This window comes from Oxyura jamaicensis, chromosome 2 (assembly GCF_011077185.1).
Source record: "Oxyura jamaicensis isolate SHBP4307 breed ruddy duck chromosome 2, BPBGC_Ojam_1.0, whole genome shotgun sequence".
Classification (NCBI taxonomy): domain Eukaryota; kingdom Metazoa; phylum Chordata; class Aves; order Anseriformes; family Anatidae; genus Oxyura; species Oxyura jamaicensis.
Genome location: NC_048894.1, coordinates 64,969,402 through 64,995,497, shown reverse-complemented (window position 1 = coordinate 64,995,497; position 26,096 = coordinate 64,969,402). Strand labels below are relative to the sequence as shown.

Below are 26,096 nucleotides of genomic sequence, written 5' to 3'. Positions count from 1 at the left end.
TGGTTTCTGTGACTGAATGAATGACAAAGTTAATAAAATAATTCTCACACCGGGAATGCTGGAGAGGAATCATTGTGATATTGGAGAGGTAGGGCACTCTTTTCAAAAGTGGTAGACAGCTATAAGGGAGCCAAGAAGCATGTGAATTAAGGTGATCAAGCTGATGTACTACGCATGAGATCTCGATTTCCCTCACTGAAAACTCAAGGAAACAAACCTATTGTTTCAAACAAAACTATTATTCTGGCAGAAGAATAAATAATGAAACGATTAAGTTGGGGTAAGTTGCAAAGAGGCTTCATATCCTTAGTGACAAGGCAGCATGTGAGAATAAATATTGATAAGTTTAGTTTTTTATACACACACACACATATATATGCATATAAATGCATAGACATATATTTGCATATAAATGCAAACATGCCAATGGTAATACGAGTAATATTTGCAAAAATAAATATGCAGCAGTAGGGTCTGTTGAGAAAAGCGACTTTAAACATCCTGAGTGATAAAGTTTTGCAAAGATAAACTCAGTATTTGGTGGTGATCAAAATACAAGTTGAACATTTAAGTATTAGTGTGAAAGGATTGAGAAATAAGACTCTTCTCTGTTGCTGTAAGTTTACAGTGTCCCAGCATTTTGGATGGTGTGGGCAGTCCTGGCGGCAATCTGGAAAAGAATGGTAAAACTGAGAAGGCACAAAGAAGGGCAGTGAATGTGATCAGAGATGCAGAATGGCTTTTGGCAGGGAGACTGGAAACAGCACTTTTCGAACCATTTGCTGTAATTTGTAAAGGAGTAGTAGAACCGTTTAAAGGTGTTGTGACGCTTTATGCAGGCCTGGGAACAGTAAGCAGCGTGCCTGCTGCTAGCAGTGAAGAGGAATCTTTACGGCTAGGCATGGAAATGCTACCTCCTTTTCCACAGGGTCTGAAAACTCTCATGCTAGGAAGGCCCATCATCATACTGTTTGGATTAAATCCTGGAAGTCTCCTGAGCTGAAGAAGAAATGGGTCTGTGACAGGAGTCAGAAAATTTCCATTGTCTCGAGTGCTCATTCAGCTGTGTGAGTTAAACTAGCTGAGCTGAAAGTGTACTGATCTTTTTGTTAGGTTTAAACAGTCTTTTTCAGAAATATCTGCAAGTCATTTGACCTATTTGGCGTAGTCATCTGAATTCTGCTTCACATAGGAATTTCAGCATTTTACACTGTAATTTGGCAAGCAAAGTGTGGTAGATGTTCACCAGTATGCCCTGCCTAGTATTGCTCCAGTGCTCCATTATGCAGAATTCATAACTCCTAATTTGTGCCTAATGATGCTAATGTTCATCAGCCCTGGTTAGGCAACATGATCAAGCATGATTATCAACATGATCAAGCATGATCAAGCATGATCAAGCATTATCAACATGATCAAGCATGATTATCAACATGATCAAGCATGATAATCAAACATGATTATTTCAACCTCTATTTAACTGTGAAAAAAGGTTTATCTTACTCTCTGTCATTTTGCCATCTAATTAAACATGAAGGTAATGAAACTGTTTTGGATTATACTGGTTGGAAAAGCTCTTCTTCCCCCATCCGTGATCCTGCTCTTCTCTCTAGGCTTCAGTTCCATGTTGAATGGTAACCACACTCAACTGCACTTAGAGTGCTTAGGTTAAGCACTCTAACTGCTTAATCTTTTTCCTTCCTACCTATGAAGCTAGCATCACACACTACTATTGGCTTCTCTATTGCTCTTAACCACTGTGGATTCCAGCTTTATTATGCTGTTAGACAGGATTTTTTTATTGCACGCACAATTTAAATGGTTTTAAGTAAATTCATCCGTTTCATAGCCAGCATGAATTCTTACACAGACTAGGCAGCTTTGGGCAGCAGTGTGTTGCTGACACCACCAAAGCTCCTCTGACTGTCTCCAGAGCTCCGGAGCATCCTCCAGCATCTACACTGCTGCTGAAACTTACTTCAGCTTTGTGGATGCTGCTAAGCAGCTTTGAGATGTGGCAAGAACTCGTGGCAAAGATGTGAGGTGAACCTGCTTTGCAATGCTGATAAAACACAATGTAGTCATTTTAAAGTTTTGTCTGATATGGTCTGCCATAGGCACAGGTGCATTTAACTTATTGCTTAAACCTAAAATTTTATTCCACATGTTTTTGCCAGATTGCTTCTAAGTTGTCCAAAGCCAGAAGCAACTTTTATCCACCAAAATTGTGCTTTTAAAAGTATGCAGCATGTCAGGATGATAAGTGATTTCTTTGAAACTGGTGAAATACCTGAAAAAGTAACTACTTTGCTTGTGCTTTTTTTTTTTTTTTTTTTGGCCTGGTGGTCATTTGAAAATACTTTTTCTGTCACTTAACATTGGAAGGTAGTGTTTCCAGCAAGCCAGTTAGTGATTTTTTTTCATCAATGATTATGTTGAGATGGTTCAAAATTAGGTTGTTGCCCAAATTTTGTGATCTCCATTTCTTAAATGGTCTTTACTAGTAGTAGAAAAGCTAACTTGTGCTTGAACCTTTTTATTTAGAAAGGTATGTTCCCAATGTCTTTGTTACTGTAGCATAAGAGAAGACTGTCCTCTTTTCTCTCTCTCTCTTTTTTTTTTTTTTTTTCTTACATGTAGAGGGAGCTTGCTCCACTGAGTATTGAAAACCCATTTTGATCCAATATTCATATAAACACTTTTTTTTTCTATAAATAAATAAATAAATAAATCATGTGTAAGTTAATAATTTTAAGAAAAGAAAATGCAACAAACACATGTACCTGCCCTAAGGCCCTTATAAATGTTAATGAAAACAGTGTACATTAAGCAGTGTTGCATTTTGGTATAAGACTTCGTGCCTCAGGCTGAGCTTCACCTGAAGGGTTTTTTGAATCCATCTGTAGCCTTCACTGATTTCAGTAAGATTTTGCAAAGATGTAAAATTCTTCTTACTCTGTTTACCTGCTTGAAGATTTGAGGCCCAGATTATGTAGTTCATGTCATTGTTCTACAAGGGGGAACGTAATTTCAGCCATTCCTGAAATCTGTAAAGCATTCTTTTCTTATTTATTTATCCAAATGTTGGTTGCTGGGTTTGCTTGGTAGTTCACAGGCTTCATGACTGGATCACGAATAGGATTTTATGTAAGTAAAAATAATTTAGGGCTACACAGAGGCACCAAATGAAGCTTTCAAAGTTTCAAGTTTTAAAATAGTTTTGAGAGTAACATTTTCTCCTGTAGAAGCTTAAATGAGCATGGGAAAAGTTTGTCTTTGGGTTTGTGGGACATAAAGTTTTCCTGGGCATATATGAGTAACTTGCACAAAAGAACATGTGATGAGGATATTTGTGGTTAAGGAGATAATCACATCATAATTTCCAGCTTAACATTTTGATGTGCTGTGAAATTTGGCTGTAAGTAATATATGGCATTTATGTTCTGGTGTACTACAGGGTGCAGTGTTTCATGCATATTTTTGTTGTTTTGGAGAGTATTTGAATGTTGTTGTTAATGTAATAAAAATTAGGTTTTAGCTATTTGTTATATTAGCCATTAATTAGTAAAATGAGAAATGATAAGAGTTGGAAACATCTTAATTTGCGTTTAAATTTAAGTATGTTTTCAAATCTGTAATGCCATTAACTCTAGCAACAAAACAAATTAAAAGACATCCACTATGTGTGTCTCATATAGCACTTTGTCTTGTAGGTATGGCTGTGTCTTACAAAAGAGTTGAGTAAATGTTGTCATCTCCATTTTAGCGAATGGACTAAGAACAAAGCTATTTCTCTGGAGAACTGTATCATTAATGAAATGCAGACTTGTGTTCTGATTTAAATAAATCCATTAGGGTCTAATAATAATAATAATAATAAAAAAAAAAAGAAAAAAAAAACAAAAACAGTAGGCTTCATATTTAATACAAACTCCAGGTGCCAGAGTAACTTTATAGTCTTGACTCATTTTGCTATTTGCTATGCCTGAATCCATAGGTTTACTTTCTTTTGATTTCTAAAAGTTTTTGAAAAAAATCCCATGTGAGAAGATTAAAAAAAGGTCATGATGTTATCAGGAGGTTAGAAAAATGAGCTGCTGTAGATTAGAAACTGCGGTTGAAATTAAGGAATAGAAACAAACAGTAGATTTTCAGTTTTGGCTAGAGGCATATGGGGCTTCATATTAAAATACTTCTTTAGTTTGTTAAACAGTGATTTGGAAATGAATGGCAAGATGTTCAGAAGAAACAGAAGGATTTAGATTAGGTAAAATCAAAAGTCCATGCAATGATGTAGGTGAAGCATTTATTTCAAGATCTGACTGTGGACTGGAATTAGGATTACATTGGGCAATGCCACCTGGGTAGAGGAACCTTGCCTGGTATGCTGTACTGAGTTTGAAAATTTATGGGAAATAGTTGGGTAGGAAGGTGCCTCAGCAAAAACTCTACCCAAGCACAGGAAGTAAGTATCGTAGAATGCAAGAATTATGGTGAAAGATAACACTAATGGCATTGTAATTCCATTGTGCAAATTGAAGGTGCCTTCTTGCCAGTAACAGGCATTGCTTCAGATCAGAAAAACAGTTCATAAATGATTGAGAGCTTTCATTAGAAGCTTTCATGTTTAAAAATAAAAAAAGTATTTATTTACAAAACAGACCAGAGAGGACACAGCAAAAGTACAGATGTGGTATAGAAACAAGTGCTCTTGCAGTTCTTTTTGATAACAAATGAACCATAATAAATTTTTCATTAAATAAAACCAATTATTCTTGCATGGTTAGGCTGGGAATTAATTTTCCAAATAATACTGAGGTTGACATTTAACAGGATTTTAGACCTAACAAGTAAGCAACAAGATCTCACATTACAATCTCTTTATGGATTTTCAGGAGTTAAAGCAACAACATTCACTCTTTGTAGTTTAAGGGTATTTCTATAGGCAGGAGCAGGAAGGGAAGTTAGAAATACAGCTTCTGTGTTCCAGTTACTCCTACCCATCTGGTAAGATATCTAACTCAGTGTTACTTGGACCATAGTCCATCTTGGCTGTTTTAGAATTTAGTTTCCAAAGCTGAAGTCCATCATTTTATGTATGTTAGTAACAAAACTGAAATAAGAAAAAAGAAAAAAGAGAAAAAAAAAAAAAAAAAGAGGAAGCAGTACTAAGAACAGTGATTAAAGTGAGGGAGAGTGGATATCTATGTAAGCTTCAAAGTCTGTTACAGACAACATAGAGACACTATTGAGCCTTGAGAAACCATTGTAGTGCTGATAGCAGATTTGAATCATGTGCATTGTTGAGATAAAGCTTTAGCTGTTGTTTAAAAAGTTCACCAAAATAAGTTAGGCAAATTATTATTTTTTGTGTATTTATAGCCTGTTAAGCTCAAGGCATATGAAAATCCTTATTCTGAGAGCCTTTTAGAGCCCCTGTGGGACAAAGAAATTGACAACATTGCTGACTAACAGCACCAAGAGTACAAAGTACAGCAAGTGGTCTGTATGGCACCTGCTTTAGAAGAATGGATTGTGGCTGAATGGAAAAGGTATAGTTTATTATAGAAGTATAGTGATTTTAAAATAAAATTCTACACATAATAAATTTCTGTGCTAGGTGATCTGAAACTTTGGCAATATGATGATGAATTCTTTGGTCTCTAGACAATTATCAATATGAGGCATTCTACGATCAGTAAAAATAAGACATACACAGAAGGATGGTAGAACAGACAAGTGCCTATTGGGTAATAATTGAGTTAATATGTGTTTTGCAAAGGTGATATTTATTTATGGGGGCAATACCAAACTGAGACCTTCATGGATCCTTTTCTATCAAAACTGAAAATGTGAAGTAAAATGAGATTCATTACTGCCTAGTTTAGCCTAATGTAAGATGAGGTAAATGTTAGCGGGCACATACCTGCTCTTACTGTGAGCATCAAGTGATATTGATGCTCCCAAATGCATCAGTTGCCATGACTTCCTTTCTGGATGTGCCAGCACAAAGCTCCCCTTGAGGACAGCTGTGTAGCCATTGCCTGTATCCATTGTCGGGTGAATTGCTGTATTAGCAGGAGACAGAGAAACAGGAAAGGGAAGTGGAGGGAAGAGGAGTAATAGCAAAGAGATATAATATTGTGGAGTGGCAGCTAAAGCAGTTTCTGCCATCTTCCTTCTTGCTTTTGAGAGTGGAGAGAAAGCAGGAGGCTCTATACTTTGGCCCTTAGGAAAGCATAATGTTCAATTGATCTTTCAGAAAAGTACTTTTGACACTGGTGGAATTTTTCCAGTGTCAGATCAGGTGGAAGGACCATGTTTCTGAGTGACAGACTGCCTGTTTCTTCTCACTAAAGCTGAGTGCTGTCACTAGTTCTGGAATGTGAAGTAATATGGAGGTTATTTAATCACATATCTGGTGCAAAAAGCAGATTTGAACCTATGCTGTGATTTGGTCTTGTTGCTGAAGCAAAGAATGAAACAGGTTGGACTGGACATTTGCTTTTGTTCTGTTACAATTAATAGTAGGGGTTTGTTGGGGTAAGTTGTCACTTTTGCATTGTTAAGGCATATATATATGTGTGTGTATATAAACACTTTATATAAAAACATTCACACATATTCACTGTTAGGTGCTGACATGCAAACGTTCAGGGCAAGCAGGGAAAGTAAAAGAAACTGCAAGGCAGCTGTTAATCGAGTACAAACATTGGAGCTCTGGGAAGAGTATCCCAAGTAAAATGCTGAATCCTAAATAGTATCATGCTCTCAGGGGTTTAGTTGGGTTTTTGTTTATTATAATTGGATACACACAAATGTATAGGCATATAATGCATATTTTAAATATGTTTATCCAATTTATGTATCTTGCTGCTTTTCTTACTGGATCTGTGTGTCTTTGATCTTATGCAAACTTTCCCTTATGTTCTTCTGATTAAATAATAAATCTGGGGATTTCTGCCCTGTTAGAAATAAATATTTTAGCTATAAGGATTTTGAAGAAGTTAAAGTCATTGAAGATATCTGAAATTATTTTGAAGAAACTTCTTAGCTATGCATAGTAGAGGCAGTTTAAAGAAAACTAAGTTTGTTTCATTGCAGTGTTTTCTTTTACATGGATATTTATAGTATATTTTCATTTAAGATAGAAAAAGTTACAAATATTCAAATATAAGTTGAATATAAACAATTTTAATGGGATATGACAACAGCTGATATTTTAATGCTTGAAGGTACTGGGTAACAAGGCGCATGTGTGATGCATGCTTTTGGATCTCTCAAGATTGAGGTTTGCAGACAGAGAAAGAGTAAAAAATTAAGGGACCTGATTTTCATGAAGGGCTGAGCCATCACTTAAAATCACCACCTTCAAAGCACCTGTCATTCCACATCCCATAACTAACAAAAAAAAAAAAATCTGGCCTTAATCATCTGGCTCAAGTTATATACAGTGGCTAAAAGATACGAATTGATATTCATATATACCCATATACCTCTAAGTATTCATTTTCACACATAGATACAGTAATGAGTAAATAGCAAGGGTTTGAATAAAAATTGGTTATTTTAATATTAATGAAAGAATAACACTACAATAAGAGTTTGGCATTCTTATTCTATTTGGTGGGCTTTCTCTTTTAGTCTTAACCAGATAGAAATAACTGAAAATGTGGTTTGAAAAACTCATCCTGAACAGATGCTGTGGATGACCAAACCTAATGAGATTTGATTTTTTTTGTGTTGTTTTTTGTTGTTGTTTGTTTGTTTGTTTGTTTTGTGGTAATCCATCCTAGCAGAAATGGTTACAGTGAGGTGAATGAGCCATCCCTTTCTTTTCTTTTGAAGTGTCCCTGCTTGACAGACGAGTTTGTGTGCAACTAGCTTACAGCAGGCTGCTTCAATGCACTTAGCTACCTTAGAATCTATCTGCTTCTACTGCATCCTTCCTAGAGTTGTATTCAGCTTGCAAAGCATTTGTTGTCATCAAGAATATAGGTTTTCTCAGGACAGGGCTTTCAAGACACCTTTTGACATCAATAATGACACAGTGACATGTCAAAGTGGGTACATAATCCCACTGACATTGGAGATTTTCCTTCTCTTAGTATTTGTGGTACACACATGATGCAGATCATCAATCTCTTCAGTGTATTTTTCAACCAAGCAACTCTAGGTGAAGGAGTGTGGTTTGCCTCACAGCTCTGGCCTCTGCATTTATTTCCTTGACATCTCTTAGGCTTAAAAACTGCAGCCTTGCTAGAAGTGATAAGTGTTCTGTCTCTCCATGTATTCCACCCTCCCCCCCCCTTTTTTTTCCCCTGAATAATATTTCATAGCTTATGGTATTTAAGAGTCTCTTTAACTCAGGGATCTGGCTTACTTTTTAATTAGCTGACTTGGATGCTGTTAGTATGGGGATTTATCACAGTGCTCAGCATGGAAAAGTCAGCCAACCATTTTTCCTGCTTCTAGTTTTTAGGCAGTGCTTAATTTCTTACACATGTGGTCACATTGCCCAAGAAATTGTGGGTTATGTCTACATGAAAGAGAGATGTAGCTGTGACTGTAATATAATTGTGTCCTAATGGGGCTTAACAAAATCATACTTCATTCAACTGCTTTCATTACACAGCATCATGTAAAATAGAGTTCCCTGCAACCTCAGCTCTTTCAGTCTCTGTGAGCTTTGGTTTGTGAGATTATAGTAAAGAGATCAGCTTGTGAAGACTTATGTTCACATTTTGAGGGCAAATTAGGTTCATTTATCATTTTCAGGTCCCTTCCAACCCAAGCCATTCTATGATTCTTGATTAGGGTCAGAATTCTCAGTGGGCATTTCTAGGTATGCAAGCTTCTGGATAGATAATTTTATTGGTGTTAGAAGAAGAAGAAGTTTGAGTATGACCATAGTTAATAATGTTTTACTCCTTACTTCCTCTTGTTTTCATACCTCCATTACAAATCTAGCATTGGTCTCTTGTTCCTTGTCCTGACCTGTATTATTTTAACTCCAGTCAGCTCATCATCTCTTGGTTTGCCATCCATATGCTACACCAGAACTACTAAGATAAAATTCATTGGTAAAGGCTAGGTATCAAATACACATTCTTCTCCCTTGGCATTATACATTATATTTGGAGAGCTTTGTACAGTGTCCTGTTTTTAGGCAAGCTACTACCTTTACTATTGAGCTACTTTGTGTGTGTGTGTATGACTATACCTACATGCCACAAAGCTGTTTTATTTACTTCCACTGTTTAGTGATGCTGAATCGTGAGAGCAATCCACATGACATTTGAATTTCTAGGAAGCCTTTCCAGTAGACATCTGGCTGCCTTGATCCCTCTCAGCGAATAAACAAGACTGAAAAACATAAATAACGGTCTTTGTTTATTATTGATAGTTTTTTATAGTTTTTCAGTTTCAGAAGATACTCCCTCCAACAACAATGAAATGGAAGACAAAAAAAAATTAGGAAGTTCTGAAAACTGCAGAAATGTGGAAGGTGGGGTAGAAGAAAGATTGATGGAAAACTTTCTCTACGTAAGTTAAAGTACTGGTATGGGTACCATGGTAAATGCAACATCTGGTCTATGCCACAATAGTACCAGAACTTCCTATGCCGGAATACAAACCTTGAGGTCCGAGTTAGTATTTCAAGGTTAGAGAGAGATTTAGCCTCTTAAGTGAGCTGGATATGCTCAAGTGTATATTTAAAGCATGTTAAGTACTTGGCCACAGACTGTGTAGTGGCACTGTTCTGAAAATGAACTGAACTGAAATCAAGGGAATCTATTAAACTTCAGTGTTTTCTGAAAGGAGAAAATATATCAGATAAAACAACCTTGTCCATCACAGCTTGTGTGTTTTGCAGCCCACATGTGCTTTGACCTTGTAATAAACATGAATTACTAAGCTTTAATTGGTTACTGATTTCAAATGATGTTTCTTATAAAGCAACAGCTCTTCTCAAAGCTGCTCTGACTTTTTAAGTAGTTTTGCTTTGATTTCTAAAGTATCGATTATTCTCTGAGCTTTTGTTTTGTCTGTTTTTGTAGTTTTATATATATATAAAACCAGCGTTCTGATAAAGCCTTTTTTTTTTTTTTTTTTTTTTCCTCAAGGGGAGGGAGAGTCAATTGATTTGAAGTATCTATGCATTCCATTTTGATTTATAGCTCTCAAAAATATTTTATAATTGGTCTTTTGCTTTATTTGTGCAGTTTTTTTCTCAGTAAAAATAATTGACTGTCAAAATTTCTAGGGGATTTTTGTGCTCTGTTGCAAGTGCTAAAATACTTTATTTTTTAATGTTTGATTTACATATTGCAGTAGTAACTGGAATTTGCACCCTTGTCTTAGAATGGTATTTTGAAAAACACTAGGAGCTTAGTACAGAATTGAGTGAAAAATTTGGTAGCCCTGTATTGAAAGAAAAGCATCGTCATGCTATTTCTGTATTTGCCTATGTTTTTCTTACTCTCGGTTGAAAATAAATGGCTACTGATTTGCCAACAACACTTGAATGCATGCTTTCTTAGCCACTGCTTGGGGTGATAGCTACTTGACTTTTGGTACTTATGACATAAATTTGGCCTTCAACTTGCACCTTTTGCAGGATGATTGTGCTACAGCCAGAAAATACATAATCATGCTGTGACAGTGTGGCACTCCATAAAAATGAACAAACAAACACAGAATGAAATTGTGATTGCTTTGCTTTCTGTGGAGAAGAAAGGGAAGAAAACTTTGTGTATGTAGGTCTGGAACAAATTAAGTTCCTGTTAGTAGTGCTGTATAAACCCAAATTTTAAGTGTAGCAACCCAAGGATATGTCTTGAAATAAAGTGACTGTATTATACATTGGATTTTTAATGCTGTTACAAGGAAAAAAAAATAAAAAACCTATGCACTAGTATTATGCACCACTGAATTATTATTATTTTTTTAGAACAAAAATAATTTATAATCAGAAACTACTTCTTGCTTAAGTATAATTATAAATCAGCATCTTGCATCTCTGTTAATTCTCAGTGATATAGATGTAGAAATGTATAAAACTTAGCTGTGTGTGAGATTGCAGATATCAGAATGGTTTTCCAAATTCAGACAATGCTGTTACAGGCAGAATTTTAGGTGAAAAATGAACTGCTGAAAGCACCTGTGTTGTGAGAGGCTCTTCTAGTTGTCTGTGACTGTAATTGTTATATTAGTTAAGAGCAGTAATACAGTTTTGGAGTAAATCTACTTTTCCTTATTTATCACACCACGGCTTATGTCACAGATTAGTTTTGGTATGCACAAACTAGATTCCTTCTGGAAGAAACTAAGCCAAAGCTTACCTCTAGGTGCTCACTCAGTGTGCCCTGTTTGGTTATAAACTCAACCGCACTAAGCATATCCATCTCAAAAACAATGTGAATCACACCCTACTATAGCTTTGAATTGTGAGCAAGATGGGAATATTTAATCCAGGGAATCAGACCGTCTTCCCTGAAGTGAACCTACAGAACCATGTACAGTGTTAGTGTAGGCCTTCAGCACTGTCTGGTTCAGTCTACCAGTCTGCCCATGGTATGCTGACTTACCTGCTCGTTCAGACACAGCCAGAAGGTCTGTGCAAAGTGAGTGAACCAAGCCTGGGGTCTGACTGTTCTATGAGATCCGCACAAATGAGATCTCTTCCATCTGCTGCTTATAGAGAGGGAAAATGCATGGGGAAGGGAGGTAGGCATCAGATACCTGAATGGTAGGATCCACAGAAGAACTGAATAATAATACTTGCAATTTCAGTGGGGGAAAAGTCACTTTCAGAACAAAATTTGACATTTTAAATGTTCAAAGTAATCTTTTAAAAGCATTGAAGAACCATTCTATCTTTTCCAAGTACTTACCATCCAATCATGTTTCTGAAAATATTTGTGAATTCTAGTTGTTGAATTAGATGAATTTAAGATTTTCAGAAGCTTTTGGCTTATTTCAATTGTTTTTTACCTGACCAAAAAAAATATCCTATTGAAGCATACTCAGTGTACTTCAGACTGATAGACACCTAATCAGGAAGAAGCAGAGGGCACATAGGGACTCAGAGGAGAAATTAAAAATCCGTATTTTGGGTGTTCCTCTGTCTCCTTCCTCCCCTGTGGGAAAGTCCACAGTTTATAGCCCTCTGTGCCTTGCCAGAGACATTCTTTAAAGGGTGGAGGAAGAATTGCTGGGACACATATTACTGTGGGAGCATCTGCACAAGAGGACTTTAATTTATCACTAGTTCATTAATATCCTGCTAGTCTTGTAACCTGTTTCCTCTTCAGTACCTGCATTTCCTAGTCAAAGGATGATACTTCATATTTCAGTGGGGATAGGGTGTGGAGAGTTACAAGGTGTATGAGGTTTGCAGTCTTTACTTGCAAAAATTATTGAATATATATATATACATTTTTTTCTATGTGTATGCATGCATGCACACACATACACGCAGAGTAAAGCTAATGACTTTAAATGCAACTGCAAAATAAAGAGAATTACTTCCTTAATAAATTCCAGATTATTAGCTTTTCTTATTACTTGTGGCTGCTCACTGATTTTCTTTTGTTTCATTACTCTGTATTTCTTTAGATATCAAAATACTCATTTGCTATTCAATTTGCAGAATATTCACATAATAAAAAGTTTCTGGATTAAGTTAGGAGCATTAAACATGAGATACTTGAAACATTGTAATGGGGTTGAATGAAGATCGGGTCTTTGGGTAAATACTGCTGTTACTATAGCAATAGCTATGTTTTTAAAAGGACTACCTTACATGTGTGTTTGTATGGTGAGGTGGCAGTGCTGTAGATATTTTCCTGCCCCTCTACAGAGATTTGTTTGTTTTGTCATAAGGGACACACTATTGCTTCTATAAGGTGTTAATATTGCTACTGAAAAACACACTGGGGTAATTTATGTTAAACATAAATTGTATTCTGTGAGAACAGATTATTTTGTCTGCCAAAGTACTGTCTTGTGTACAATAGAGGCATATGGTAAATTTAAACTTGCAAGTCTTGGTCTTTAAAACAAATAAAACTCCATGTGGCTGTTGCAGGCAATTCCTATACTCAATAAAATCATTATTTATAGGATTAAATTTACAAAAAATATATATTTAAATTGCAGAGCCTCTGTAGAATGTCCAAGAACATTAGTTACTATACATTAGGAGTTTGGGCAGTATGAACAGGATCTGGATTAGGGAAATGGACTTTAGGAGCTATGCACATGCAGACCTGTTGAAAATACTGAGTTACAATTCACAGTTGCAATTGTGACCTGACAGAACAAACATGAAATTTCCTAATGAGAGAGTCAGGCAAGAGGTGCAGCATGACCAATGGCAGGGAGGAGTGTAGGAAAATGCTACCGCTGTAAAGTATTTGTTTTAATATTTACTTTATTTAACTGGTCATGAATACACAATGAAATACTTGAAGAAGGAGGAAGTTAGTCAATGTGATCAGAAATTCAGTTTTTATCCCTTTAAAATTAGATGTACCCAGGAATTAACTCTATTAAACTATTTTTTCCCACTCAATCGCAACAAGGAGAAAAAAGTCAAGTTTAGATTTTGACAAGATTAGTATTTGACAAAATGCACTATCCTGACATGTGAAATGGTAAATAGAGGCACTGACTGATGTAGAAATAATGTATTTGAAAGGCTTTTAGACACTTGGACTGCTTAATATGTAGGTTAACTCTTAATGGATGGTAGAGAATAAATAGCTGCTAGACTGTGGAGTTTAATCAATAACTGCTTCCCAAAAGTAGTTTGTGCTGTTGATTGAGTGCAATTCTACAGAACTTCTTGATATTTATGGATATGTTTTGCATTTCTAAAATTCTACCATAATTACCTAAAATATGCAAGAAACATTGACATTCTAGTTATAGAGAGATACCACATAGGCAGTGAGAAATACGCTTTTAGGGAGAGCAAAGTGACATTTATTGAGAGGAAATGAGATAGATGGGAATATAGTAAATGTTTATATAAATATGAATCACTATATAAAATGTGGGTATAACTGTATTAACTATAAAAAAGGGTAGGAATTTGAGAAAGGTGGTAAAACTCTAACAGAGTTTTGCTAGGTTTTTGGTATTTTTCATGGGGTGGTACAATGTAGTGTTACATGTTTGTAACCTAACAGAAAGGTGTCACAAAATAATAAAATATTAATCAAATTGTAAAGATTGGTAGTCAGATTGGGGGAAATATTATATGCAAAGGAGAAATTATAAACTAGATGAAAACTGGCTGGATGAGTAAGCTCAGATAGTAGTGGTCAATGCCTAACTGGTTACAAGCATTACTTCTTGGGGATTTATAGTGGGATTAATTTGGTTTAATGCCTCCATTATTGTTCTGGGCTTTGAGATGCAGTCTACTTTCTTCAGGTCCACAGATGACACAGAGTTGGTTGGAAGGGTTGACATACTGGTAGATGGGGCTACTCCAGCCTTTCAAGGTCCATCTCAAGAGAAATGGATTGCTGGGAACTTCCTCAAAAAGCAATACCAATCTTGCATTTTGGATGGGACAAGCCATTGCAGCAGAATGGGTTTGGGCCTGACTGTCCAGCAATCAGCTCTGCTGAAGGGAACCTTTTGATTCTTGATGGACAGTGAATTAAAAGCAGTCAGTCCTTGTAGCAGTGAAAGTGTGGTCAATGGGTTGTGGCAAGTGATCATTCTGTTTTTTTTTTTCAATACTTGTGAGTCTGTATCTGGAGTAGTGTGTGTACAGTGTTAGATCTCCCACTACAAGCAAGGCATTGCCAAACTGGAGCATTAGCCTCACCACCGTAACCACAGAGATTGTTAGGAACTGGAGCATATGACATGGACCAAAAGGCTGAGGGAGCTGTGTTTCTTCAGTGTTATGAAGACTAAGGGAGAATCTACCTGCAGCCTACAACTGCCTAATGGGTAATTAAAAGAAGATAAAGCCAAAGGCTAATGGACTATCAAACATATAGTACTGCTTCTCTGAATACTCTAGTAATCCTGCATACCAGGAGTTTTCTAATCCAGAGAAGGTATCTCTGTATATATTAACTCAGGACACATTTTTCTTCTATTATTTTTTCCAGTTGCTCTTTGGATCTGTGCTAACTTTTAACATTCACACTGCCCAGTGCTAAGCAGTGGTATGGATATAATATAAACCCAGGATTTAACCTGGAAGTCCTGAACCTGCAGAAGAAGTGCTTGTCCCAAATACTAATGAAGAATTTCAGCTCAGAGCACCCCACCTGCCTGCAAGGTGGTCTCTTAACTGAGTTAGGAGGGCAGAATAGGAAGAAAAGTGAGAAAAAAGTGTTGAAACAGATTTATTTCCACGTGTTCCATGTGGCAGTAGTAGAACAGGAGGGCAAAGCGGCCTGTACTGCTTATTCGAAAAGATCATTTCAGCTTTCACACAGAGATATCTGATATCATCAGAGTTCCCCAGAATATCTGCTCTGAAATTTCAGACCTGCTTCTCCCTCTCTGCTCCCCTTGCACCCAGATTTCAAAGTCTAACAGTTAAATGAAGCACAGTCTGTGCTCCTGTGATATCCAATGTTACAAAAGAAAATGGGGTTAAATACAATCTCTTGACGATTTACAAGTTTACAGGGTGAGAAGAATTTTTAAAAATACCAGTGTATTTATTTCACTTAACTACACTCTGATATGTCAAGTCATTTCCCATTGATGATAGACACTGATTGACAGCACTTGTCAGCAACAGAAAAGGAAATCTTCCTTAAGAGCCCCTAGTACAGTATCTATAGCATAATAGAGGACAAATCCTCCATGTCCTGAAGTAATAAAATTGTTAACAGATTAGGATAGAGCCTGATACAAGAAGCAAGGTATCAGTCCGTGGCAACTGAGCTGCATCTGAACTTGGTGCTGATTGACTCTGTTCTCTATGTACCACGTTCATTGTCTGATGCATGTTTTTAAGACAAGGCTAAGTGTCAAGCAAGTTGGCATTTTTCTGGTTCTATCAGCAGTGGAACTTGTTCAACTGTGACTAGCACACAGCTTTCACAGCTTGTTATTCACAACATTTATTTTATGGTATTTAATAAGAGATACAAAGGTGTTAAAGCAACTGATTTCCCATCAGCAGAAGTGTTTGCAAATGTAAAACAAAACAAAACAAAAACAAACAAACAAACAAAAAACATTATCGCCACAGTTGTGGATTTCTTTCTTTTTAGAAAGAGATTGTCATCAGAATCCATGATACTTTTTAATATAGGTAACTGATTATTTTTTACAATCCTATCCCAGACTGCAGAAGGATAACTTTATTCGTTAATGGTGAAATATACATCTTTCTTTCAGTGATAATTTGTTCAGCATGTGTGTATGTTGCTAGGCTAATACAGAGTCAATTTAGACTCTACATGCTTGTTGCAAAGCCTTGTTCAAAATAATAATAATAATGAAATACTGAAATAGGTTTTTATTCTTGTACCTCACTTAACCATAACTAAATATATAAAAATAATAAAAAAAAAATCCTAAACTAATACATAGTTATCTGATCAGACTGCTGATGGTATTAAAGTTGCATGCTACTCGGCTCACTTTTCATGTGTCTAATTCTGTTGTTATTTTCTTGTGTTCATACTGATGGTAGCCACATGGTGAGCGTTCCGAACATAGTGGCTTTCATAGCAGGCTTGCTGTCAGTCAATATTAAAAATTGTTATTGATTTTAGGCAGAACATTGCTACATCAGTTCTGGATGCTTTTAAAAAATCTTATCTGTTCGGCCCAATTCCCTCATCTCCCTATGTGCATGGATGCTGCTTTCACTTTTTCCAGTGTGCACATCACCCCTGCTATATTCATTCCTGCTTTATAACCATTTAAATAAGAGAAAAGTCAGCACTGTTCCTTCACCCAGTGGTATTCAGTTTGAATACACAGTAGTCACTGAATCTTTAACATTGATTTTTGAAGGCAATGCTGTCATCGTAGGCCTTTTGAATTAAGTGGCAAAGGCAAGGTTTGGACAACAATTTAAAACAACTTACTGGGACAATATCATCAGTTAATACATAGACAGCACCATCTAGCTCTTAGTTTTAAAAAGAGAGGCCAAGAAAAACTACAAAGAAAGATTTGAGGCTATTTTTGTAGAAATGAGTAACTCAAGGGAAAAAAAGAACCTGAAGAAATGCTTGTGAGATGGTACATAGAATACAACTACAGCTGCAGTAATTGGACTGTGAAATATTTGTCTTAATTTTTGATACAAGAAGTAGCTTACTTATAGCAGTTTATGAGCCTCTTAGTACTTGAATGCTGAGGTGTTTACCCCAACCTGCCAAAGCTTTGTGTTTTTCTGGTTTTGAGGGGTTTTTAATGTTACTTTTTTTTTTTTTTTTTTTTTTTTTCCCTTCCTCTGGTACACTCCATGCTGTCTAATCCTCTCTGAAACTCAGCTATTGCTGGTGGATTGATATCCCTATGCAGATTAAAGGGCTGTGTGTTCTTCGAAGGGTTCCCAACTGCAAGCAGTATGTTTGCACTTGTACTAACATTTTTTTTTTTTTTTTGACAGCACTAATAATGTGTAGAATACTAATAGACATACTAAGTGTTAAATATACCACAAGGCACAATTGTGACTTGTGTTGATAGGAGCCTAGAAAAAAGACACTTTCTAAGATTATAGCGTAACTTGGCATTTGCTCCAAAGGTACCCAGTACAATCCTGTGCTCCACTTTTTGAAAGAGAGGCAAATAGAGTTTCCTTGGGGACAATTTAGCAAAGATGTAAAGAGAAACAAAATGTCTGTAGTGATGGTGTAGCACGGCCTCTAACAAGGGATTTGTGTTAGATGCCCATCCTGATGGAGAAGAATAAACTACCTGAGAAGGAGGCAGCTAAAATAAATGAGTGCTGAATCCATAGAGAGTAAATAATGAGGGAAGCATATGCCTGCTGGAAGAATTTGGTTCTTAGTGTATATAGCAGGGGAAAAAATATATGACCACTGTTTGCACAATACACTTCATGGCATAGAGACTATGGAACTGATGAAATGCTGAGGAGTTCTCCTTGGCATCTCTGGCTAGTTAACTCCAGGGCAGATGTTGGAGAGGGGCTATAAAACTTCCAGTTAGTGTTTTCCCAAAATTTAGTGGCATTGCACTCACCTGGTTGTCCACTTCCAGGGGGAAAAAAAATAAAATTAAATTTAAAAAAAAAGAGAGAGGAGCAGAGGAACAGGTTTTGGGGAGCCTGGCAGCAAAATTGTGCCAGGACTCTGTCCTGGAGCTTGACAGCCTGCGTTGTAGCTGATACATTTCATCCTTTTTAAAGGACTGCTAGCAGGTTTCTGCTGGTAATTTTTTCCCTTGTTATATGGAAAACAGGTGGATTTTTGTAGTTTTATATTTTAATAAAGCTGACTGGGGCCTTCAGCATTGCTGTTTCATGAACTTCTTCCAGAGCAGCTCCCAATGGAGAGGCCTGGAGTATGATCATCCTAGACTTTTTTGTTTTGTTCAGTTTTGTTTTAACCTGTTTCTCAATCATATCCAGGTCTTCCCTCTAGCTTGTTTTAAACTTCAAAATATGTGTGGCGAGTAGCCAACATGCATTGCTCTTAACTTTACATTTAGTAGTTACAGCTCCACCTGCCCCCAACCCTTGAGTACATAATTACAGCAATGACTCTCGAGGGGAGTTGAGAAAAGTTTTACAGCTTTTTAGAAGGTTTTACAATTTGAACAGGAGTCATAAGGGTTATTTACTTGAAACTCTGAAGAATATTTATTCAAGTTCAGACAGGTGGGCCAAACCTTCATACTGGGGACAAACAACAGAAAAATACGTTGTTCTAAATATTGTAATTCTATTAATTCTATGTAAAATTAATTCTATGTAATTCTATAAATTCTATGTAATTCTATGTAAAATATTGTAATCACTACTGTAATTGCCTTTTAGACTTGAGGTTTAGAATTGACCTGTCAGACTTTAATAAACAGGCTGTTTTTATTTTAAATTGTTAAGCTTGGCTCATAACGATGTTTATAGATTATCTTGGTTGAGTTCCTGAATAAGTATGCAATAAGAGTATGAGTATTCTTTTTTTTTTTTTTTTTTTTTTTCCTGTACCAAGATATTTAAGCATAAATTTAAATGCAAGTCACCATGTCACGACTGTCTTCCTGCAGCTTAATCCACCTCTTATGGTACCTCTAGATTTATTTATTTATTTTTTTTTTTAGAATTCTGTGTGACACTAGTTTTATAAGTGGTTCTAATCAGTGCTTAGAAATAGTAAGTTAATTACTACGAACTCTGAAAAACAGAAAAAAAAATGAATATATTTATAGTTACACTGTTGTTCTAGGCTTTTGCTAGCATGTTTTTCCTGAATGCTGTTTCCTTTTAATGCAGATACTAGTTGTAGATGCCATGAAACTGTCCACTCAGACAACTGGTCATTCTGTTTTTCATTACTCATATCATGTAATATATTGCTTAATTTGGAAAATATCAAAAGCACTATAAAATGGGAGATAGCAAATTAATAAATAACACAAAATCTTTTTTTCCTTCTTCTCTCTTTTTTCTTTTTTTCTCTCTTTTTTTTCATCTCTTTTTTTTTTTTCATTTTTTTTAATAAATGAGCTCTTTTGCTGGAATACAGAAAACTCTAGAGGGCTGCAATAGAGGTCTGCAAATCTTTTCACAAACAGTTGGCAGTTGGCTCAGTATTGGTCCTAATTTAGTTAAAAAAAATTGAAAGAAATATGCAATTAACTTCCTTTACTGAGCTATTATACATAATATGACTTCATGAATTAGAACACAGAAAACTTACAACTTCTGTTTTCAAAACTATTGAACAGAGTATTTTTTTATTATTATTATTACTGAACACCAAGTCTTTTGACTTTCATAGCCTGGTTTTTGATTTGCGAAGTGCTCTGAAACCAGACATGAATTCTCAGATGTCACAAGCGCTTTCTACGGCTGGAGTAGGTAGAGCAGCAGTCTGGTTTTGCAGAGTGTTACTGGAGCTGTGTGAACGCAGATTGTTCACTCTGACTCACAGCAAAATTTACACATGGACCAGCCACATGTGACTCCAGAGAATATGGGAGCTTTTGCTTCCCATTTCTGCATTTAGAATATGCATTTCTGACATTTGTTTTACACCTGCAGAAGTTATTTAAACAGTATCACATGAGAATATTGAAAGAGGAAAAAGGCAAAGAGATTTATATTTGTTCTTCTTGTTTTTGTTCCAGTGGAATGAAGCAGAAGTTGGATGAAGAGGGTAACAAGTGCAACATCCTTTCCAAGCAGCAGAAGTTCAATGAGCACTGCTGTATTCGCTGCTGTTCCCCTTTCACCTTTCTTATCAACAGCAAGCGACAGTGCCAAGATTGCAAGTACAACATCTGCAAGAGCTGCAGCTCTTACCAGAAGAAGGAGAAGGCTTGGATTTGCAGTGTCTGCCAGCAAGCAAGGTAGGGCCTTATTTTTCAACATCCTGTATAAAGCACTTGAATCTTAAGTTTTCACATCATATCTGTGAATGAAGTGTGTGCCCTTTTGCATAGGGCTTTAAGATCGTAGGGATCCCAGGTGAATGACTCTGTTTCCAAATGCCAGCCTTTGAGCCGAAAGGAGGATGTATTTCCCAGGGGTATCTGCTCCTCCTCCTCTATTTCCTTAGGGAAACCTACTCCAACAAACCCCTGTCGAGGCAAGAGAAGAATGACAGGAGTCTCTTTTCCAGCAGCACAGAGAGCTGCAGAGCCAGTGTTCAATTCTGCTTTATCCATTTAACCATTTCATGACACCTCTTTCCTCCACTTCTCTCAATTGTAACGCATTTACAAACATTTTCTTTATTTATGAAATGTGGGACTCAGCTTGAGTTACTTTTCAGTAAATAAATTAACTAACACTGATGCTAATAATTTTATGCCCTGGTTTATTGAACCATGTGACTTACACATCCTTGCAGGGGAAGCTGGGGCGAGGATTCCCTCACTGAGGGAAGCTGCTGAGGTGGCTTGTTTTTTTTTTTGTTTTGTTTTGTTTTGTTTTTGTTTTTGTTTTGTTTTGTTTTGTTTTGTTTTGTTTTGGTTGGTTGGTTGGTTTATTTGAGAGGGTATTGTTTTGAACTACCACTCAGTATTTCTTCCAGGGAAAAATCTGGGGGGAAATTACACAGTTTGTCCCTTTCTCAGTGACTTAGAAGGAGGGAGTGTGGACTATGCCCTCCTATTCCTCCAGACGTCCTCTTCTTCTTATGTCTTTTATTTTTTCCTACAATAAGATAACACTAGTAGTAAATATGGCTCTTTGTTTAGCTGCTACTTCTCTGCATGTCTTACTACACTATTAGATACTGAGCTAGAAACTTCTCAGAGGATTGTGCTTTCAGGTTGTTTCCCCCCCCACCCCCCCTTCAATTATGTAAGGGTTAATGTTGTAATTCTTTGCTATGTAGAAAGCGCTTAGTTGAACTGTGAAAGCATGAAAACATTCATTTCATTTTCCTTAATGACCTGCTTGTGCTCTTCAGTTCCACCCTACAGCAGTGCTGGAATACCCTGAGTTTCAGTTCTAGCTTTTATTTGGAATATGTCATACAGTTCTCTTATGTTGGAAGCAGTTCCTTACTGTAAAAAAAGGCTATAAAGTATTTCTAGCAGTACTTATTTTTTTAAAGATGGTTAACTTTATACATTAGAGCTTGAAACTCTAATTAGGTGAATTGAAAGCTGCTTTGTGTCTATACGTACATTCAAAAAAAAAATCTTAAAAATTCCTTTATGATTTGGGAACCAGGACCAAAGACTTGGGGATATTTTTTGTTTGTTTTGCTTTGGTTTGTTTTGGAGAGTAATACATTGCATAAGTGTCACTTGGATTTGAATTTAAAACACTTCTGAGAGCTGTGTCCTTACCTTTAGATCATCATTTTCTCTATAAGCTTCCTCTAAAAGAGTCGCCTCAACTTCTGCAGGCTGTAAATAGTGTACTGGTAGATTTCTTCACAGGGGTAGTCTTGACACTGAAGAAAATCTGATATGTTTAGTTAATCTCTCAAGGCATGACCCTACTGGGGCTACGTGTTTGGTGGAAATTGGTTTTCATCTTCCAAAGCAGAGATCTACATTAAACATTTAACAGAGAGAAAATAATACAGGTCAGAATATGAAACATACAACATTTGTAGAAAATGGGGCCAAAATGTTACAGTCTTCACTTCTTCTAAAGGCAGTAAGCTCATCTGTAAGCCAATGGAAAAGAAAAAAAAAAAAAAAAAAAAGAAAAAGAAAGAAAAAAGAGGTTGTACTCTTTAAAGCACATCTCTTCTTTTGATGCATCTTTTAGGTATTACAAGATTTCGTCTCAGCATAGAATCTCAATACTTGGAAATGGCTTTATAGCAATGTTGCTGTGAGGAACTGCAGAACCTTTCTTCATTTTCCCAGTTTTTCAGTTCTGTAACACCTTCTGCTAATGCATTCTGGTTTAGATTTATCTCTGAAGGCCTTTATTAACATTCTAGTGTTTTGTTTTTTGTTTGTTTGTTTTGCTCATGTGTATCTTTCTAATTTCTAAGTATGTTATGATAAAATTGTATACTATTGGTGTCAAGTTTTCAATTTGTGTATAGTGCATTTCTGGTTCTTCAAAAGCTTTGTACAATGTCTTCGAGTTAGACACACATAAGATGATGTGTTGGGGCAGCAGTCTGTACATATTATTAAGTGCTTTTGGCTAAGTAGATTCCAGACACAGTTGCTCTGCCCTCTGGATTAATACTTGGTGCCAGACAAGGGGGTTCTTTGCTCATTTATCAGTAATAAGGCATTATTTCCATTTGTCTGATGCCCTCAGATGGAGGTCTTTCCTTGTCTTTCTTTTCCAGACCATAAGGAGCCATATTCCACAGCACCCTGCTAAGGGATACTCCACTTTCCAGTTTAACACTTGTACTAACAACAACAACAACAAAATAATATACATATAGTGTAAGCCATTAAAATGCGTATTTTTGCAGGTTTTCTACACCAATCACGTAATACTTCTAGGCTGTAGGAGGGGGGGTTTATACAGATCTATCCAAAATGAGGTACACAAACATCTGAAGGCTGTCTACCACATTTTTTTCATAACTCTCTAGCATTCTAGGTTCCCTTCTTCTGGTGTCACTTATTTGCTTATTAGAAGATCTCTGCCTTTGTGAGAATGTGTGCACCTAATCCTTTTATGCCTTCACATCCATCTGCTGTGTGATTCTCTCACTTGTTCTCAAAAACCTCACTCAGATGATGAGAGATCATCATTTGGTGGCCTCTGCTTAGTTCCCTTGAACCACCTTTTGAGTAAGGGGGCATTACAGGGGACATACAGGGGTCTGCAGAGCATCATCATTCTGCTTCATAGAAGCTGCTTTGCTGCTGATGGTCCTTTGCTAATGACAGTTATTAAGACACAGAGACCCAAGCACTGCTCCTTTTCTCCTTAATGATGTTGACTAATGAAAAATGCAGTGATGCTGCATCAACTTGAAATTCGTGCAAAGTAGTGGTCTGAGCATCTCAAAATGTGTCCCAAAAATTGTCACTATGGTTGCTTGCAGTACAGATTTTGTTTGTTTGTTTGTTTTGTTCTTCATACTTCTAATATTGACCCAACTTTTCAGGATAATTTGACTGTTGCTTTAAGAAAAAAAGAAGGGGGGGGGGCAGGCGGGGGGGGGGGACAAGACACTATTATTTATCTTCATAGAGTCTCAATCCAGAGCTATTTTTGAATGTTCTTTACAGCACTTTATTTTGAGCTTATTATGGAGCATGGTTGAAAGGTAAGGTTCTAACTAGACTAACAATTAGCATTAGTAGCAAATGTAATTATCTTATTGAACTTGAAAATTAATTAGAATTAGATCAATTAGATAGCTTCTTAAAATTTACATTACAGCGAGAAATTAGGACAATGTATTAAGGTCTAGCCTACCTGCACAGCCCAGTACATTTGCCTCTGACTAGCATGTATTGGAAATAATGCTAACATAAAAAAGGAGCAATGGGCAGACAGAACACCCTTCAAATAGGCTGGAGCTTTGCCACACCCAGGAACACTCCCAAATAAAATTTTTCTATTTCAGATGGTTTTGTTTGAAGCATGTATTTAATATAATGTGCTGTAATGCCTGCAAAACAGAGGGTATTTTTGTGGAAATATGGTAGAGTCAGTGTGAGTTTAGCATCCCAAACAGTACATCTCCTCTGCTTAGCTGATGCAAGTTTTAGCGTAAAACTCAGTCTCTGCAGGAATACTTCGGCTGCTCTGTGTGGATGAGCTGGATGGGGAACTCTGCTAAAGTACAGCCTGGAGACAACTTGCAGCAATGGTGCAAAGTTTGTCTGATGTTTGTCATGCTCTCATTCTCCTCCAGCAATTACCAGAAAAGGCCTGTTCTTCTGCTGGATACAGTTAACATCTGAGAAGTTTCTGCAGAGAATTTGGGAACATACATTAAAATGCAGATGCAGGAATGCAGTAAAGGGACCCTTGGCAGTGCTCACATTCAGCCAAAGCTCACCTTGGTACCCAAGCTCACGGGCCAGACACAGTTAACTGTGTAGTGGAGGCCTATCTTACAGTCATCCATATGTATATTTGCCTAGTGTATACCTGCTGCCTGTTTTGAGTTGATGTGTTGAGATCACTAAGACATTTTAGAAAAGTTTTATGAATGGGAAAGCATCTCATAATATGAGGTACCAAAACCACATACATTTTCTACAGATTTCATCTCTGGCTGAAGTTCTTTCATCTGTGTAAAGAGAGGATTATAATATTTCTTTATTTCCTGTTTAATTCCTGTCTTGACACTAACACCAAGCATGAATTGTTCCCAGTTTCAGGGCTGCATGAAGTCACAATGTTGGGGCCTGCAGCAGCTCCCCTGTCCCATGACCTAAAACACCCTGCAGCTGAGAATGGGCAGGCGCTGCCAAGTAAAAAGCAGATGAGTGCAACACTAACTTTCATCTCTCTGTTTTGCCTTCCTATTTTTCCCTTCCACTCCAGTGCTAAGGATTGCGTATATTGGTAATGGCTAGTAAACTTTTGTGCAGTTTTGGCCTGGGCGTTCAAAGCATGTGCAGCATGTTTCACAGTAAGGAACTCCTGTGACACTTTTGAAATAAAAGTGTGCCTAAGCTTAGCTTTCAAAAGTACTTTACAGCTGGAATTATAAATTACTGTGTCTGTGGGGAAAGAAAAACACATGCACACAAACGAAAGCAAAACTTGGCAAAGCCTTGGGATAGTATTTATGAAAAAGAAGTAGTCCTAGATAATAATTGAACCTTGTATTTGTTTGTTGATGCATTTAGCTGTAACAAAACAGTTGGTTTCGTGACTTAGTAGTGGAAAGCTAATTAAGTATAACACTGCTTAGCAATTTTGTTTTGTTTTCAAGCAGGCTAAACCATATGGTAAAAGGAAGCTGAAGTATCTTTTAGATAATCTACCTCAGCTGCAGCTTTGTGCATACCTATATGAAAGCTGGATATTTCTGCGGTGTGAGGTCCCTGTCTGACACTTAAGAGAACTTTTACAGATTTGGAAGCTGTGACTTTGTCATATAAATGGCAAGAAATGTGCATTTTTCCTTCTGAGATAGAATTGGATAGGAACATTTGCTTGTTGTGTGGAAGAAAATAAAAGATGTTTTAGCTCTGCCATGTGAGTGTTGTCTTCACTGGACCCATATGGGTTTTGTTGTCTCTTTTTTTTTTTTTTTTTTTTTTTTGAAGTCATCTAATTTAGTCCATTCATGTTCCACCTAAGGGTTTTACTAATTTTACGTAAATAGCAGTGAAAGTTATTTTCCACAGCTCCTCAGCTGCATGTACTTGTACAAATTGATGCAATTCGTTCCAAAAATGCCTGCCATTCTATTGCAATTTTCTTCCTCTTCCATTTCCCACCATTAACTCCCTGGCTTAATTATCTGTCTTAATTATTTCTGAAGTATGCC

The 26,096-nt window shown here is 36.6% G+C and overlaps 1 protein-coding gene across 9 annotated transcripts in view; it reads left to right on the top strand.

Moving 5' to 3' along the window:
* The window catches only part of MYRIP (myosin VIIA and Rab interacting protein), a 253,560-nt gene that overhangs the window by 79,027 nt on the left and 148,437 nt on the right, over positions 1 to 26,096 (top strand). For 8 of the 9 annotated variants that reach the window (XM_035316293.1, XM_035316294.1, XM_035316302.1 and 5 more), the window contains one exon: positions 20,326 to 20,547. In XM_035316293.1, coding sequence (XP_035172184.1) covers positions 20,326 to 20,547 — 222 coding nt within the window. Of the gene's footprint in view, positions 1 to 17,520; positions 17,574 to 20,325; positions 20,548 to 26,096 lie in introns of those variants that run through there. The other variant, XM_035316299.1, reaches the window with a different exon arrangement.